The sequence below is a fragment of the Amphiura filiformis genome, chromosome 19 (genome assembly GCF_039555335.1).
Source record: "Amphiura filiformis chromosome 19, Afil_fr2py, whole genome shotgun sequence".
Classification (NCBI taxonomy): domain Eukaryota; kingdom Metazoa; phylum Echinodermata; class Ophiuroidea; order Amphilepidida; family Amphiuridae; genus Amphiura; species Amphiura filiformis.
The window spans coordinates 34,626,748-34,642,683 of record NC_092646.1 but is presented as its reverse complement, the minus strand read 5'-3'; the positions used below and the strand labels follow the sequence as shown (position 1 = coordinate 34,642,683).

Below are 15,936 nucleotides of genomic sequence, written 5' to 3'. Positions count from 1 at the left end.
AGTCATGGTTAAAATGTGTTGAGTACCCACCCCACCCCCATAGGCCTACATAATATTACATACCGGTACCTTATAATATTTATATAGCACGGCTATAGCTATAGCCTACATTTAGAAAGTAGGTCCTATAGCGCTAAATTATGACAAATAGGCCTACACAAACCCGAACGCAAGTCTGAAGGGTGTAATGAAAATGCCAGCCCGCGATGGGGGGGGGGGGGGTCATTCTAAATTCACCTGGAGATAGGAGGGACAGAAAATTAAAATCCCCTCTAATAACACGCGAATTTTTCTAGGTTTGGACAGTGGATTTTCCCAAGGACCTCATCCTAGGTAAATAAACAAACAAACAAACAGACAAAATGGTTTTCATAATCATGGAATCCATAGCCCCTATAAATTGAAATTGCAGGCTATCACGGGAGCAAATTTCCAAAATTCACCTCATTTACCAGAATTGGGATTTGGGCTACCAAATCGCTGGTCAGGCAATCCTGGTTTTCAATGGAAAAGGGACCTGGTTGACAACAATTGAAATATCGATTATTTCTGCTGGTTGTTCTGGAGATAAAGTACTGAATTTGACATTTTCGGAGCATGAAGGAAAAAGGGTAAAATAAAACGGAAATTCTGACAAAACTATAATATATAGACCCACACGATGTGCTTTACAGAGGTGGGAAATATCTTTCTTTAGCAAACTATATTAGTTTGAGACGCTAAAAATGAATTCCGTAAAAAGCTCACGGGCGAACTAAAGGCCTATAAAAATCAAAAATATCACACTAAAAGACAAAATATGATGCTTGAATTTTAACACCAGGATTTAAAAAAAAATTTATATCCAAGCACTATGTCTTTAACTGACATTACTGAAGAAAAAAAAATATTGCTTTATATTTGACCTAGAAAATAAATTTCATAGCAAAAAGGTGTATCTCTGAATTGTGCTGATTTTAACATGTATCGATCGACTTTTAGCGCGACTATGCATTTCTAAAGAATTGGTAGCCCCGTGTCCTAACTGTAATCCAGTAGTAAATGTGTCTTAGCCACTCTAGCTCTTGTCACAAGTACCTTGCACAAGGTGTAGTTTTGAACTGGCCACTATCCAATGTTGTGACCCCAATTTATATACATTTCTTTTCAACCATGGTGAATCTAATCCTTCCTGTGGTCATTCAATTCAAACAATACAAATCTTCATCAGGTATGGCCATAATGACCAACCCTGATACAGATGTATGGATTTTGATAGTTACTATATTACATAAGATTTCAAAAGCTGTTATCACCATTGGGGTAAACTAATATGTGAAGAATTTTAATCTTTTTTTTTATCAACAGTTCAGTTCAATAAGGTATAAATTTGGGGTGCCTGGTGGGATTCAGGGGATATCCCAGGGTATTCTTTTCTTGAGCTACACTCCCTCTGTCACTTTTGAAACATTTTTTATTATTACAGTCAACTATGAACTTTAATTTGGTAAAACCCATGTTTTCACAAAGTTAGGTATATCATTGAACATTTACTTCAGTTTTGCAAGCCTGGTAGACTTTTTAGGCCCTGAAATAAGCGTTTGAAATTTTGACAAAAAATCCCATTGACTTTGTGTACAAAAGTTCATTGACCGGTAGCACCCCTAAACTTTTTGAATTTTTTCATATTTTGCAGGTATAATTTTATTACCAAAATGAACAAAATGAGGGGGTGTCCCGTTGAAAAATACCAATTTCATTTTTTGTGAATCACCCTAATGTCATATGTTGCGTTGCTAATAGAACAACCGCATTACATTCCGAGCAATAACAATCCTGCTCAAATGTCCGCACGTTATAGTCGTGCCAAGGGGGTGACACTAAATTCACGGTTGTTCTATTAGCAACGCAAAACCTATGAAAAATTCCGCTGGTTTACTAGCTAGAAAGTGAGGCCAGTTATCGATCCGTTATGAATAATTCATGTTCGACCCTTGGATCATGTTAATTGCTATTGGCAAATAACAACGTTGTTAGTTTTGCGAACTTTGCCTGTTCAATGAGAGTATAGCGCGCCCTCAATACATCTGGGCGCAAACCAGGCGAAAACGATCCAGTTTAATGAAATGGCGGACGGATATTCCCATCAGGCACCAGTGATATGTTTGTTTCAAAGAAAGTCTACTAATTTGATATGAAATGACATTTTGCAATAGCAAAGTCAAAATTAGGACTTGAGGTCAATAACATGAAGGAAATACGTGACAGAGGCAAGGTGTGAAACACAAGTAGTATTTGAAGTTAAAATAACCTTTGATACCCGACCTGACCTTCCATAGCTTTCCATCATGGCGCCTTATTCGTCTTTATGTATTTCTATATGCTCTCAAGTAAAATAAAATACCAATATGCACTAAGCAGACAGAATGTTACTTGGCTCCCAGCATGAATTATTGATTTTATACGGAGGTAAAGAAATACACAGTTGCCTGCAAGCCGTGCACCATACTCCAAATACTTCGGTAAATCTGAATAATGGTCACATGTAGACATATCATGTGTTCGGGAAATCACGTGGCAACATTTTAAGATTTCAGACTTGTTTACTAGTTAAATTGTCATTTGTACTGTTGATTATTTATCTTTGTTAATTAATATATCTTTTAAATGCTGATAAATCGTGGTTGGCTGCCCATATTATATGTTAAATTCAATGTTTTATGAATATAATTCTACCACGCAGAGGGGTCACACAGCATAATTTCACACTACACGATTTAGCTAGATTTGGAGCTCTGCACTTCAAATTCACGTCAATTTCAAAGTTTATACACTTAATATATTTAATATAATACTTATTTTTTGTTATAACAAACTGGAACACGAAATGTACTAGCTTATTACCTATACAGAAAGGGGATTTATACACATTCACTCAGCAATTTGACATGCCTGGCGCATCAAGACATTCTCTGTCTGGATAACATGACTGTCGCCCTCAATACGTCTGGGCGCAAATTTAAATAACAATACGCTATTTACATATGAATGCGGCTTCATGCTAATGTCTTGTGCCGCTTCCAGGCCTATTCCGTGGTCGTGCTTTTGCCAAGGCTTTTCATGTTCACTCAACCTGTACAGTTGAAGGCCATCCACTTACATAAATAGTAAGAATCAGTGAGTTCACCCAGGAATAATAGACAAAGGGATAGGCATCCTAGACTGCTGCCCTCTGTTGAAATATGTATCCTAGGTCTAGACAATAGGCGGATAAGCGGCCATTTTGTCTTCGACGTGATTTTATTCACGTGTCCTTATACTTTAGTACACAAATATACAAGTTAACAGGTTTACAATATTAAAATTATATTTTGAATAATCAATTATATTCTGCAGTAAATCGATCAAATGACGGTGATTGTTCAGGTATTATATGCTTGATAAAATTAAACTGTCTGACCAGCTAGTATTCTCCTCCGCCGTCAGTGTGATTCCAGACATTCCACGTACCGTGTTGCGAAGGTGGAGGAGACTAAAGCTGTATTAACGAACACGCATGCGTTAAACATGATGTAGCCTAGGTCGAACAATAGCGTGACGTAGTTTCCGGCATTGTTCCTATGCACTTTCACCCTCCTGGTTCACCGAAGCAAATCGTGACCGTTGGGGTCCGCCCATCTATTTAAATATCAAACCAGTTATGTAATTTACCATAGAAATTCTAATGCCTTAATAAGTCCCTGGCAACAGAGTACAATAGGTCTGCAAGCTCCTAAAGCAGGACTAAATATCATAAGTCATGACAGTTGTTCACTGGATTCTCATGCGGGAATTTAGTCTCACCTTTTTTTTGGGGGGGGGGTGCTGATTTTGAAAGAGTGGACCTTTTTCGAGAGGGAGGGCGATTTTGTGATTAGTCTAATTAGTGAGATAAAAGTACGGTATTTCATCAAATTGTTATGAACTTTTTCCATAAACCGTGTCCGCACATCCGCCACCCTGCAAGCTCGTTAGCTTAATTAATTAATAATAAAAATAATCATGTTAATTAGTATCAATGGTAAATCCTGTCACACTAAAAAGAAAGAACTAAGCTTTAAAATAAGAAAAATATAAAGGGTGTAAGTATTCATCTTTATTTTGAAAATATCATTAATACCATTTCATATTTTCAAGAAAAATGTCACGCCGCCGCCCTGTTAAGAGAACTGGAATGAGCGTTTATGGCGTTTCGACAGTATTTTTTATGGGCCATGAGAGCACCTCAGACGTATCGAATTGCACTTTGAATACGAAGCATGTCTTTCTGATATCAAATAATTTTAATTTTTTGAAAATCACGATATAATACAAACTTTATGGCAAATTATAAAAATTTGATATTTTTCAAATTTTTGATATATAACAGTCCTCGAAGTAAATTTTATAAATCTAATGATATATTCTTGAAGTGTATTAGCTGGGAGGAAAAGCCGACGATCAATTGAAAATGTTGACCTTTCATATTAAAGATGATTTTTTCCCCAAAAACCTAATTTTTGTTTGGTGTTTTGGGAAAAAAATCCATATCTTCGATACGAAAGGTCAAAATTTTCAATTGATCGTCGGCTTTTCATCCCACCTACATACACTTTATGTATAAATCATCAGATTTACAAAGTTTACTTCGAGTACTGTTAAATATCAAAAATACCAATTTTTAATGATTTGCCATAAAATGTGTATTGCATTACGAATTTCAAAAATCAAAATTATTTGATATCAGAAGGACATTCTTCGTATTCAGAATGTAATTCGATAAGTCTGATGTGCTCTAATGTCCCACAATAAATACTGTCCAAACGTTCATACCCCTTCCCTTAAGGGTCCCAATATAAGGCACATGCATCCATGGTCTATCTATGTCGCTTTTTATCAATTAAATATTTCGTAGTATACTAGTATTTTGTTAACATGAAAGTCAAATTTTGTTTTTTTAATTTCACGAATTTCCATGGGTGTTAGTAACAATATAATTCTCAGGCCCATAATATTTGACTTTAATATGAGGTTCATGTGCATATGTTAATTGAAGTATAATTATCAAGTGCTATCAGTAGACTCAAGCTGGGCACTGTAGCTGCTTTACGACCGGCCTATATGTTTTAGCGTTTGGGGCCCTGGGCCTATATTATGTGACATGGGGCTCATTTGTAAATATAACAATATAATTCTCAGATCCAATCTTTGTACAAACTCTGAGCTGTAAAGCTGCTTAATTTGATGAAAAACGACCTGCCCTTTGTTTTTACATTTGGGGCCCTGGGGCCTAAAATATTTGACTTATGGGGGTCATGTACATAATGCTGAAATATAATTCTCAAGTGCTATCAGTAGACTCAAGCTGGGCATTGTAGCTGCTTTATTTACTGAGTAACGGCCTATGTTTTAGCGGTGGGCTCTGGGGCCATATTATGTGACACACGGGGTCCATATATACATATAACAATATAATGCTAAAGACCTATTAGTGTACAAAATCTAAACCATGTAGCTATTTTATTTTCTGAGAAACGACCGTGGCCCTTTGTTTTAAAATTTGGGCCTTAAACATCTGGGATCAAAATGGGCAAAAGGCACATTTACAACTTAGGGCCCATACATGTGCCACATATGACCCTGCCCTTTGTGCCCTTGTAATTTTAGGACCCTGGGGCCCATATTATATGACATATGGGGCTCATGTATACTCTTATATATAGAGTACCCCTGGGGCTATCAGTGTACCAACTCTGGGCACTGAGACTGCTTCATTTGATGAGAAACGACATGCTTTGTTTTTTTACATTTGGTCCTCTGGGGCCCGTGGCCTTTGACCTCTGGGACCAGGATGGACAAAGAATAAATCTATGGGGTAGGGCCGATAAGTGTACCACATATGGGCCCTGTGGCCCTTGTAGTTTTAGCGCTAGGCTTGACCGAATGATGTGTTTGATGGAGGGGGAGGAGAAGAAACCACCGGATAACAATATACTGTCCATGCTTCGCATGCGGGTATAAAAAGAAAGCAAGAAGAGATGGAGAAGGGGGATAGAGGGAGTGATAAAGTGTAGGCCTAAGAAGGAATAAGACGTACGTTGAAAAGATATGTCTAACATCAGTCAAAATTAATAGGTAAATTTTCACGGGAAAAAATTCTGGACACGTGACACCCATGGGAGCAGACATGTTAGCATTATGGAATATGAGCACCCCGAGCACAGTGGGCGGTCTACTAATGTATTTGAATAGAGGCCCTGCATGAAATTATCGATTGGCTTCAAACAAAGGATTTGAGCCGGTGTCCTTCACCGTAGTTATGGCGGAGTGTAGTCCATTCAATCAAATGTTGTCATCAACCTATTTGATCGTAGTGCAGGGTTATGTGTGTGAGACGAACTGTCACGGTAGATTGCAATCATGCTTTTGTTGAATGCATTTGAGTAGTCCGCCATATTTACGGGATCGCGGGATGATACGTCACATGCAAGGCATCTATAGACGAATCCAAATACACGCATTCCTACACCTGACTAGCAGCCTTTAGTTGGGTCCCCGTCGGCTACAATGCATCCAAAATGTGAAATGATTCGGCCTTGGCGGACATTTTAAACTGTATTCCATCACCCGTTTTACACCTTCCGCGAAAACACAGGTAGACAAAAGAAAACACAATACAGTTCCAGCAGTTGTGCAAATAAAAGCCGCCTTACACCTAGAGAGGGTCGAGGAGGGTTAATAGAATAATACAATAGAGATAATTCCGCATCTAATCTCGTCGCATCTATTCATAGATGTACAAATGGATGAACAAAAGGACTATGTATGAATAGATGCGACAGGATTACCTCTACTATTGTATATATTATTCTATTAACCCTCCTCGTCTTTGCATCTTCTCCAGGTGTTAGGCGGCTTTTATTTGCACAATCGGGCGCTCAAAACCCCAGGTTGGTGCTAGCGGGAAACCAAAGATGGCCGACCAAATCCTGACCATGACTTGGCTCGTTGGATTCGTCTATAGGAGGTACTTGAGTAAGTTAATAAGATTATGGTAAGATTTCCGTAGATAAATATTTTTTCCATCTAGGTAGATATTTTTGAAATAACGTTTTGATGATATTGTGAAGAAATTAAGATTGCATAATATTTAATAAATTTGCAATCAACGAATTTCTATCGAAATTGCGACCAAGAATACTATTCCAATTCAAAATTACTAAGACTTGAATAGCGAGGTCACCTCCGGAGGTCAGGGATCAGACTCGAGATTTAAATACACTCTCTTTGATATGCATTGTTCACGTTTCCAGAAAAAAAAAATGTAGCCGTTAGGCGACGAAAAAAGAAAACCCGACCGACCCAGATTTTGAACAAATTGGGGAAACAAATCCTGTCCAAATGAATGCCGACCCAAATTTCGGAAATTTAAGGAATTTTGTTGTCATTTTCAAAAAAAATAAACAAATAAAAAATAAAAAGGGCCGACCGACGACTTAAAATGTCCGTCCGCCCGAAGAACAGGTTTTCTTTTTTTTCGTCAACTTAATATTAACTGAACATAACTTCAATTAATCAACATCGTCACACACCGACATCACCTGGCTAATAATTACTTTGTCAGCAGAGATACTAAAATAAATACCCAGGATCGATACACGTGAATTTGCTATGCGCGAGTTTGATATGAGAAGAAAATCTTTGGATACCGGTGTAGAAAATGATGAATATCTCCCGTAAATGATTTCGTATAAAGAAACCAGATGTGGTTCCTTGCACATGAATATATTTTGAACAGATATGATAGTCGTTAGCTTGCGTCTTGAGACAGTAGCTTGCGTCTTGAGTCAAAAACTGACAATAATTCCGCAATAATTCTGATTTATATGTGCCGAATTATATAGCGCAGTGTATCGGCCAATCGTGACGGTAGTCAAACAGAATATGACCTATGGCTACCATGCTCGACTGACACACAGCGAGGTCAGTCACCGAGCTAATCGGGGCTATTGTCAGTAGCCTTAGTCAGCTGTCCTTCGGCCTATTATCAGGAGGGTGAAAGTGCATAGGAACAATGCCGGAAACTACGTCACGCTATTGTTCGACCTAGGCTACATATTTTTAACGCATGCGTGTTCGTCAATACAGCTTTAGTCTCCTCCACCTTCACAACACGGTACGTGGAGTGGCTGGAATCACACTGACGGCGGAGGAGAATACTAGCTGGTCAGACAGTTTAATTTTATCAAGCATATAATACCTGAACAATCACCGTCATTTGATCGATTTACTACAAAATATATTGTATATTCAAAATATAATTTTAATATTGTAAACCTGTTAACTTATATATTTGTATACTAAAGTATAAGGACACATGAATAAAATCATGTCGAAGACAAAATGGCCGCTAATCCGCCTATTGTCTAGACCTAGGATACATATTCCAAATGAGGGCAGCAGACTAGGATGCTTATCCCTTCCTCTAGATCCCTGCTATTATGCGACTCAAGACTATTAAACAGGTCGATAAATAATAGCCATGCGTGGTTGTGGATTCAATCTACCATGGCGATTTCTGCCATGAAGATATCGGGACGATGACACTGTGCGTCACCACTAACCTACTAATATTGTTTTAATATTTTATACAGAGAGCTACTGGAATTGGCTGACCTTCTTCAAGACGTAGAAAGAGCTGAAAATGAAATGTAAGTTTAATATTACTTTTACTTGTTGTGGATCAATTAAAAACGGCCAAACCATTGTTTGAAATTGACGTGTATTTTTACTATAGGGAGCTTGGTGTTGCACCTCCAGTGAGGTTTTAAAAAAATCATAGAGGCCCTACATGCTTTTATCGATTGGCTCCAAACAAAGGATTTGAACCGGTGTCCTTCACCGTAATCATGGCGCAGTGCAGTCCATTCAATCAAATGCTGTAATCATACTGGAAAAGGTTTTAAACAAATCGGAGCCATTTTGAGTTCCGACTCCTGTTTAACCTTTGACCTCATATTTCTTTTATTGCTCAAGGATACCCACTGGGCATCTGTCATGTTTGACCTCTCAACATGTTAGGCATCAAATCTAAACAAGAAAATGTTAGTGCAACTTTACACTGAAGTAGAGAGAACAAAAAAGCATCTACTCTACTAAAAGGATGCTGAAAGTTTACAATGCAATAAAATAATTATAAGATTGATTTTGAAGCAGCGCTTTTCCACCCAATTGGGCAGTTAAAACACCAGTTTGGTGCGGATGGCCCCCAGTAATCGCGAAATGAATTCTGACCTTCACTTGGCTCGTAAGATTAGTTTATAGGTTTAACTTATATTAGACCCGGGTTTAAAACTGGTTCTGAAGTTAGACCTGGTATCATAGCCCCATAGTACTCACCATGGTGTATACTTTTGTACAGATTACAAAGAACTTAGTGCATGAGTATGAGGTTCAAATTTAACGGGTCTGGTCATTTTAAAGCGATCTCCGAAAAGTTTTTTGATACGTTTATTAATTTCTCAAAAAGTAAAAATCGCAGTTTAACAAATAACGGTTAAAATGAAAGCCATTATTGAGGGCTAATTGTTGTATCACTATGAAAGACCAATATAAACATTTGTTACGGTGACCCAAGTTCATGGTCATTTCCGCTCATGCACTTTTTTTGGGGCGCCCGCTACGGCGGGCCCCCAAATTTGGCTTGACTTTGTACAAAGTTTCTAATATCGGTCTTGCTAAGTTCGCAACTGTTTTGCTTAAAGTATGCCCAGCTTAGAAATAAAAACACAACTTGCTTGGTTTTGATTTTGATTTTATTACTGTTTACTAATATGCATTGAATGCAAGTAAAGTAGTTCTATATATAGCGGGAATTAACGCTTGAAATACGAAATTAATAAAAAAAATGCCTTCATGTCATTTAAAAACACTTTAAAGAGATGGCGCTATTAAGATCGCAGAGTAGGCCTATGATCCAGTTGAAGAGCGATATGTTATTTAAAACAGTTACCTTTACTTGTCATCTTTGTGTGAAATACAAAATTATTGGGTTAATAAAAAACACCCAATACACCGTGACTCTTGTGTCGCTTAAGCATGTTAAACAAGTTCAAATGCTCTTAAAACATGATATCCGCGGCGACCTTCCGTTAAATCAATAACCAGGCATGCAATATATTTAGACTAGGAGCCCAGACAATTTATTCAGCTCATCAGACACAAAAGGTTTGATGGCCTGGTTATGTTAGTATAGGGCCAAGATTCAATATTCCATATTGCTGCCGGGTCACAGCCTGTACGTTCAGCCTGGGGTTACAAAATAGGGGCCAAAAAAGCATTTATTCAGCCCAAGAGACACATGGACAAAACTTGTTGGATATCACTCCCAGAAGGATACGTTTCATGCCTATAGCAATGACAGCAGTTTGGGCCTGTACGGGGGCCCAGACAGTAGCCCCAAAGGGGCCCGCCCATACGGTGTTATTCAGCTGAAGAGACACATGGACGAATCTTTTTGCATTGGAACTATTACCCATTGGGGTTTACAAAAATACCAATGACAGCAACTTTTTCCTGTACGGGGGCCCAGACAGTAGCCTCAAAGGGCCCATGTCCCATAACTGATTTATTCAGCTGAAGAGACACATGGATGAAACTTTTTGCAGTGGAACTATTACCCATTGGGGTTTACAAAAATACCAATGACAGCAACTTTTTCCTGTACGGTGGCCCAAACAGTAGCCTTAAAAGGCGCGATGTCCTATCACTGGTTATTCAGCCAAACAGACACATCGATGGATCTTTTGAATTGGAACTATTGCATATTGGGGTTTACAAAATACCAATGACAGCAACTTTTCCTGTACCGGGGCCCAGACAGTAGCCTCAAAGGGCCCGATGTCCCATAACTTGTTATTCAGCCAGCTGTAGTTAAAGATGCAGTGGGAATGGCCCTGAAGGAAAAAAATATCCCGAATGTGTCAATTTTGAAATGGTCTCTTTTTCCGTTCAAATTGGTATAACATGCGGGAATAAAGTCGCATTGTGCCGAATGAGGCGTTAAAATACGCCACGAAGGAGCTATCTATTGCTGATATTGGTATTGGTGAAGTAGCTATCTATACTACTGCTGATATTGGTATTGATGAAGTAATAATAATAATAAATTTCGGTATTTATATAGCGCCTTACCACAGATCACAGAGTGTTCAAAGCGCTTTAATTTCGCTGCCATGGTGAATCATCACAATCAGATCGCATCAACTAGGCATTGTGCAGCCAGAATAGCGCAAACCTATCCGCACTTAGATTGTAACATCCACCATTTATCTGTGCAGCTCCCCAAATTCCATTGGGTGAAGGAAGTTTTGATAACCAAACAACTAATCACCGATTTTTTAAAGCAGGAGGAAACCGGAGATACCGGAGAAAACCTGCGAGAGCGAGCATGGAATCGGGATAAACCAAGTGCACATGAGTTCTTGGGCCACGCCAGGGCTTGAACCCGGGACCTCAGTGGTGCAAAGCGAGGGAACTACCGCTGCGCTAACTAGCCCTCCCTAGTTACCTACTTGCACATTTGTCCCATTCAATGTGCATACTTGTACTTGATTATTATCTTGAAATTGGCATTGAAATTTTCTGCGCTTCACGCGGAAGTAATTAATCTGGGAGCTAAATAACATATTTGTGCGTGTTTTACGTGCATTTGTCCCCTTCAATGTTCATATTTTGATTATATGAGCTTGAAATTTTAAAATCACGGAATTCTTTTAAGAAACTTAACATCATGTGGCATATAAACATGCTACTTTCACTCCGCTTCAACATGTTTTCAAGGATTTTACACCAACCTCCATCCCCCATGTTATTAACATGCTCCCTCCTCCACCCCACACACACTTATGAAGTCCTAAATGTCATCGCTCATCAAAGGGGGCCTGTGCGTTCATTTCAACCCCGGGCCTGTAATTCCCCCTCCCTGCCTATGGGTAGCTCTTCTGACTATGGCTTTGGTAGCAGTGCCTTCAGATCTGGTGGGCACAAGCTGTTGTAGAGGACTGTTGCTGCAGCCACTTGACGTCTTTGATGGAGAGATGTGATGTTCAGCTCTGTACTTGATTAACTCACGTCTATGATTCGAAGGGCCTTCCTCTGGATAGTCTAGTAATCCTAGAGTGGTGGCGCTGGCACTCATCCAAGACAGTGAGGCGTATTCCATCACACTGCGAACTTGAGCCTTGTAAATAGTTGCCCTGCCGCGCCTCTGACATCAAGTTTGTTTGCAACTCTCCTCATCGCGTCCAGCTTCTGTGCTGCTCTAGATGAGATGTTAGAAATATGCTTTGTCCAGGTCAGCTTGTTTTAGACTGTGACTCCCTCCCAGGATCTTCAGCTCCTCCTTCTCAGCCAGTTTGGCGGTACCAAACAGATAGATCTCTAGCTTAAAGGTCACCTTCCATCTGTCTGCCCAGCCAGATCCTCATTTTCTCCAGGTCTCTGTTCAGGCTAGCAGTATCGACCTCATGGTTGCGATACAATGCTTGAACTCACCTGATTAGAAAACATCTTTGTGCAAATGATGTCTGCTTTCACATTTACGCCGACGACATGCACATTTACATAAGCTTTGATCAGAGAGTAGACGGTTCGTGTCAACTTGCCTACAATCCTGCGTTTCTGAAATCAAGCAGTGGATGAATTGCAGTTAAACGAGGCTAAAACCGAATTCTTCGTTGCTGTTTCTTCGGTGTTCGCTGCCCGACTTAATAATATCATTCGGACTCTTGGTAATGTAACAATAACACCTACTAAGTCTTTGCGGAACCTTGGCACCGTATTCGATAATCCATTGAGTATGAAAGTCCACATTTCTTCTATCATTAAATGTGTTAGCTATCATCTCCGGAATTTGTCACGCATCCAGCGTTACTTAACACAAGATACTTGTAAACTTGCTGGTAATGCTTTGCTCTATAGTGCCAATGGAGGTGACTTAACGCGTTTTGCAATGCCTTCAGAACATGGCCGCAGATTGATTGTGCTTGTTGGCCGAGACCATCCCACTGCTCCTTTACTATGTCTCCGTCATTGGCTGCCAATTCGCGAATGTATCAAGTTTAAACTACTGGTTTACCTGTTCATATGCCTCAATTTACAATCTCCATCATATCTTCAAGAACTGATTTCAGATTATGCCACTCGTTAATTCGTCAAATGACAAAACACTTCTATCTCAACCAAAAACCAAGACACGTACTGGTGATCATTCATTTGAATCATGTGCACCCAGAATATGGAATTCTCTACCTCGTGACATCAGGGAAGCTGGTTCACTCCATCTTTTCAAAGAAAATTTGAAAACATACCTGTTCAAGTAGTTTTTTCATGCTTTTATCAAATTTTCATGACATATATTATGCTTTGTATTGTTCTTATTAGTTTATATCTCTGGTTCATGTACCTGTATATATTCTCTTGTAAATAAAAGCGCTCCGTTCTTTGTGGGGCACTCAGTAAATGCCTATTATGTAATATGTTATGTTTTGTTGTCTCTAGATGTAATCTCACAAAACAAGGTGGAATCATAGGTAGAGGTTGAGTTGGTTTTCATACTCATCACCCAGGTCATCAATGAAGACAGAGAACAAGAGAACAAAAGTGGGCCGAATATTAACCCCTGGGGAACTGATGCATTGATAGATAAGACAACTTTGATGGAACGATCTGTCAGGTAGCTCCTAATCCAGATGAGCAGCTTGCCAGATACTCATTTTGCTGTGAGTTTTGAGCAAAGGCCATTATGCCAGACATTGTCGAATGCTCCTTTGATATCCAGGGCAACCAGACGCAGGTTGTTACCTCGGTCCAGGGAGTTGGACCACTCTTGGGTCAGAATGTGTGCTGTGCTGTGCTGTGGTCTAAATCGAAACTGTCTACCTGATATCAGTTGGTTTCCAATAAGATACTTCTGAAGAGGGTTCTGTACAACAGCCTCCACGATCTTGCTGATGATGCAGAGCAGAGATGGGGCGGTACATAGATAGATTAGACTTCAAACCTCTCTTGTGAATAGGAATGACAGATGCAGTCTTCCATTGGCTTGGGAAAACTCACTTGAAGAAGCAAAGCTCAAACAGCAGGCTGAGTGATCCCGGGGAGTGATCATGCAAGTTCTGCAAGATAATGAGGGTTTGCAAAAAATATGCGCATATTGTATCTGGTTGTAGATTCGCAAGAAGCTTCCTAAAATTTGATGTAGTGTAGACTTGACGCCGATCCTTCTGCACTGGCACTGCTTCCCGTGGTACGGAATCAAATGAGCTGCCTTCATTTTCCTCTGATGTCTGCTATGAGTTTTATGAAAATACATACAAAGCTCCGTCAGAATCGTTTGCCATTCCTGAGGGATTACAAACCCCATCTATTAATGCACAGTTCAATCTTGCTGCTATCAAGCCGAAGGACATTAAATTTTCTCTGCGAAAATGCTCCTCTTCATCGGCGCCAGGTCCTGATCAAATTAAATACAAGTACTTGAAACACTTGCCTTGTACTCACCATTTCTTGGCAACCTTGTACAATAAGATCGTGTTTGAAGAGAAAACGCCACCTGCGTCATGGTCATCTGGAGTTGTTAGCCTTATCTACAAGAAAGGTGATACTAATGATCCTTCGAACTTTCGTCCTATAGCACTTACCTCCGCCATCTCCAAACTTCTTCACAAGATCTTAGCCAATCGCCTTGAACAGTTCTTCCTGCAGAATGACATCATTGATCCAGAAATTCAAAAGGGTTTCCTGTCTGGATCAAACGGGCTGATTGAACACATTTACTCACTTAATGCTATCATTGACGACGCTGAACAAACTAAGAGCAAGGCCTATATAACATTCCTTGACCTGGCTAACGCTTTCGGTTCGGTGCCTCATGAGATTATCTTCCAACTGCTTGAGTTTTACCGCGTTCCTCCAGCTGTCATCTCCTACATACGCAAGATCTATGACAACCTTGAAGTTTCTGTGAAGTCTACACAGTGGCAAACAAAACCAGTGCCAATTAAGCGAGGTGTCTTCCAAGGCGATACGCTTTCCCCTATTGTCTTCCTGATTGCATTCAATCCATTGCTTGATGCTATCAAACAGCATTCTGAGTTCGGTTATCGACTGACAGTTCCAATTCCATCGTCTGTTGGCTTACCGCCATGTGGTGCGTATCTGTATTTGAAATGTCAACAACCGCGAACGGGCTGGTACTTAGTTCAGGTAGACCAATATAATGTTAACGGCTCTGTGGATGTTACGTTCAAAGGAGAGAAGCAATCCACCAACATCAATCTCCAACAGACTGAATGGTGTTTAGCGTGGGGCTCTGATAGGCGTTACCGCTCATCAAATCCACCTGAAAGACCCCTCCCGAAAGTTCGCTGTAAACTTCAAGAGTCTAAAACGGGAAAGTCTTCTCCACATGTCTGCAAATCATTCGCTGACGACTTGACTCTGATAACGGCTGACAAATGCGCTCACCAGAAGTTACTGAGCAAATTCCATGCTTTAGCCTCCGCGATGGGCCTCACTCCCAGACCAGACAAAAGCTATCATCTTGCCATCAATGATAACAATGCATCATTCTCTATGAATGGTGATAGAGTCCAGTCGGTCAAAGACAAACCCACTACCTTTCTTGGGAGGATTACCAATCATCGGCAGGCTATCTCGACTGCATCAGCTGGATCCAAGCTTCTTGAGACTATTGACTCCAGTTTGAAGAGCATTGATAGGAAGCCTATCCGCGGTGAATACAAAACATGGATTGTCTTGTATTACTTGATCCCTAGTATACGGTATTTTATGACTGTTCACAATATCGCGAAGACAAACCTAGAGAAATCGCAAGCAAAGATAAACAAACATGTGAAGTCATGGCTCCATCTTCCA

At 39.8% G+C, this 15,936-nt stretch overlaps 1 protein-coding gene across 1 annotated transcript in view; it reads left to right on the top strand.

Moving 5' to 3' along the window:
* LOC140141212 (major cold shock protein-like) overlaps nucleotides 1–15,936 on the top strand; it is a 62,588-nt gene that overhangs the window by 36,661 nt on the left and 9,991 nt on the right. Inside the window, exon 3 of the mRNA XM_072163011.1 lies at nucleotides 8,652–8,708. Coding sequence (XP_072019112.1) covers nucleotides 8,652–8,708 — 57 coding nt within the window. The remainder of the gene's footprint in view (nucleotides 1–8,651; nucleotides 8,709–15,936) is intronic.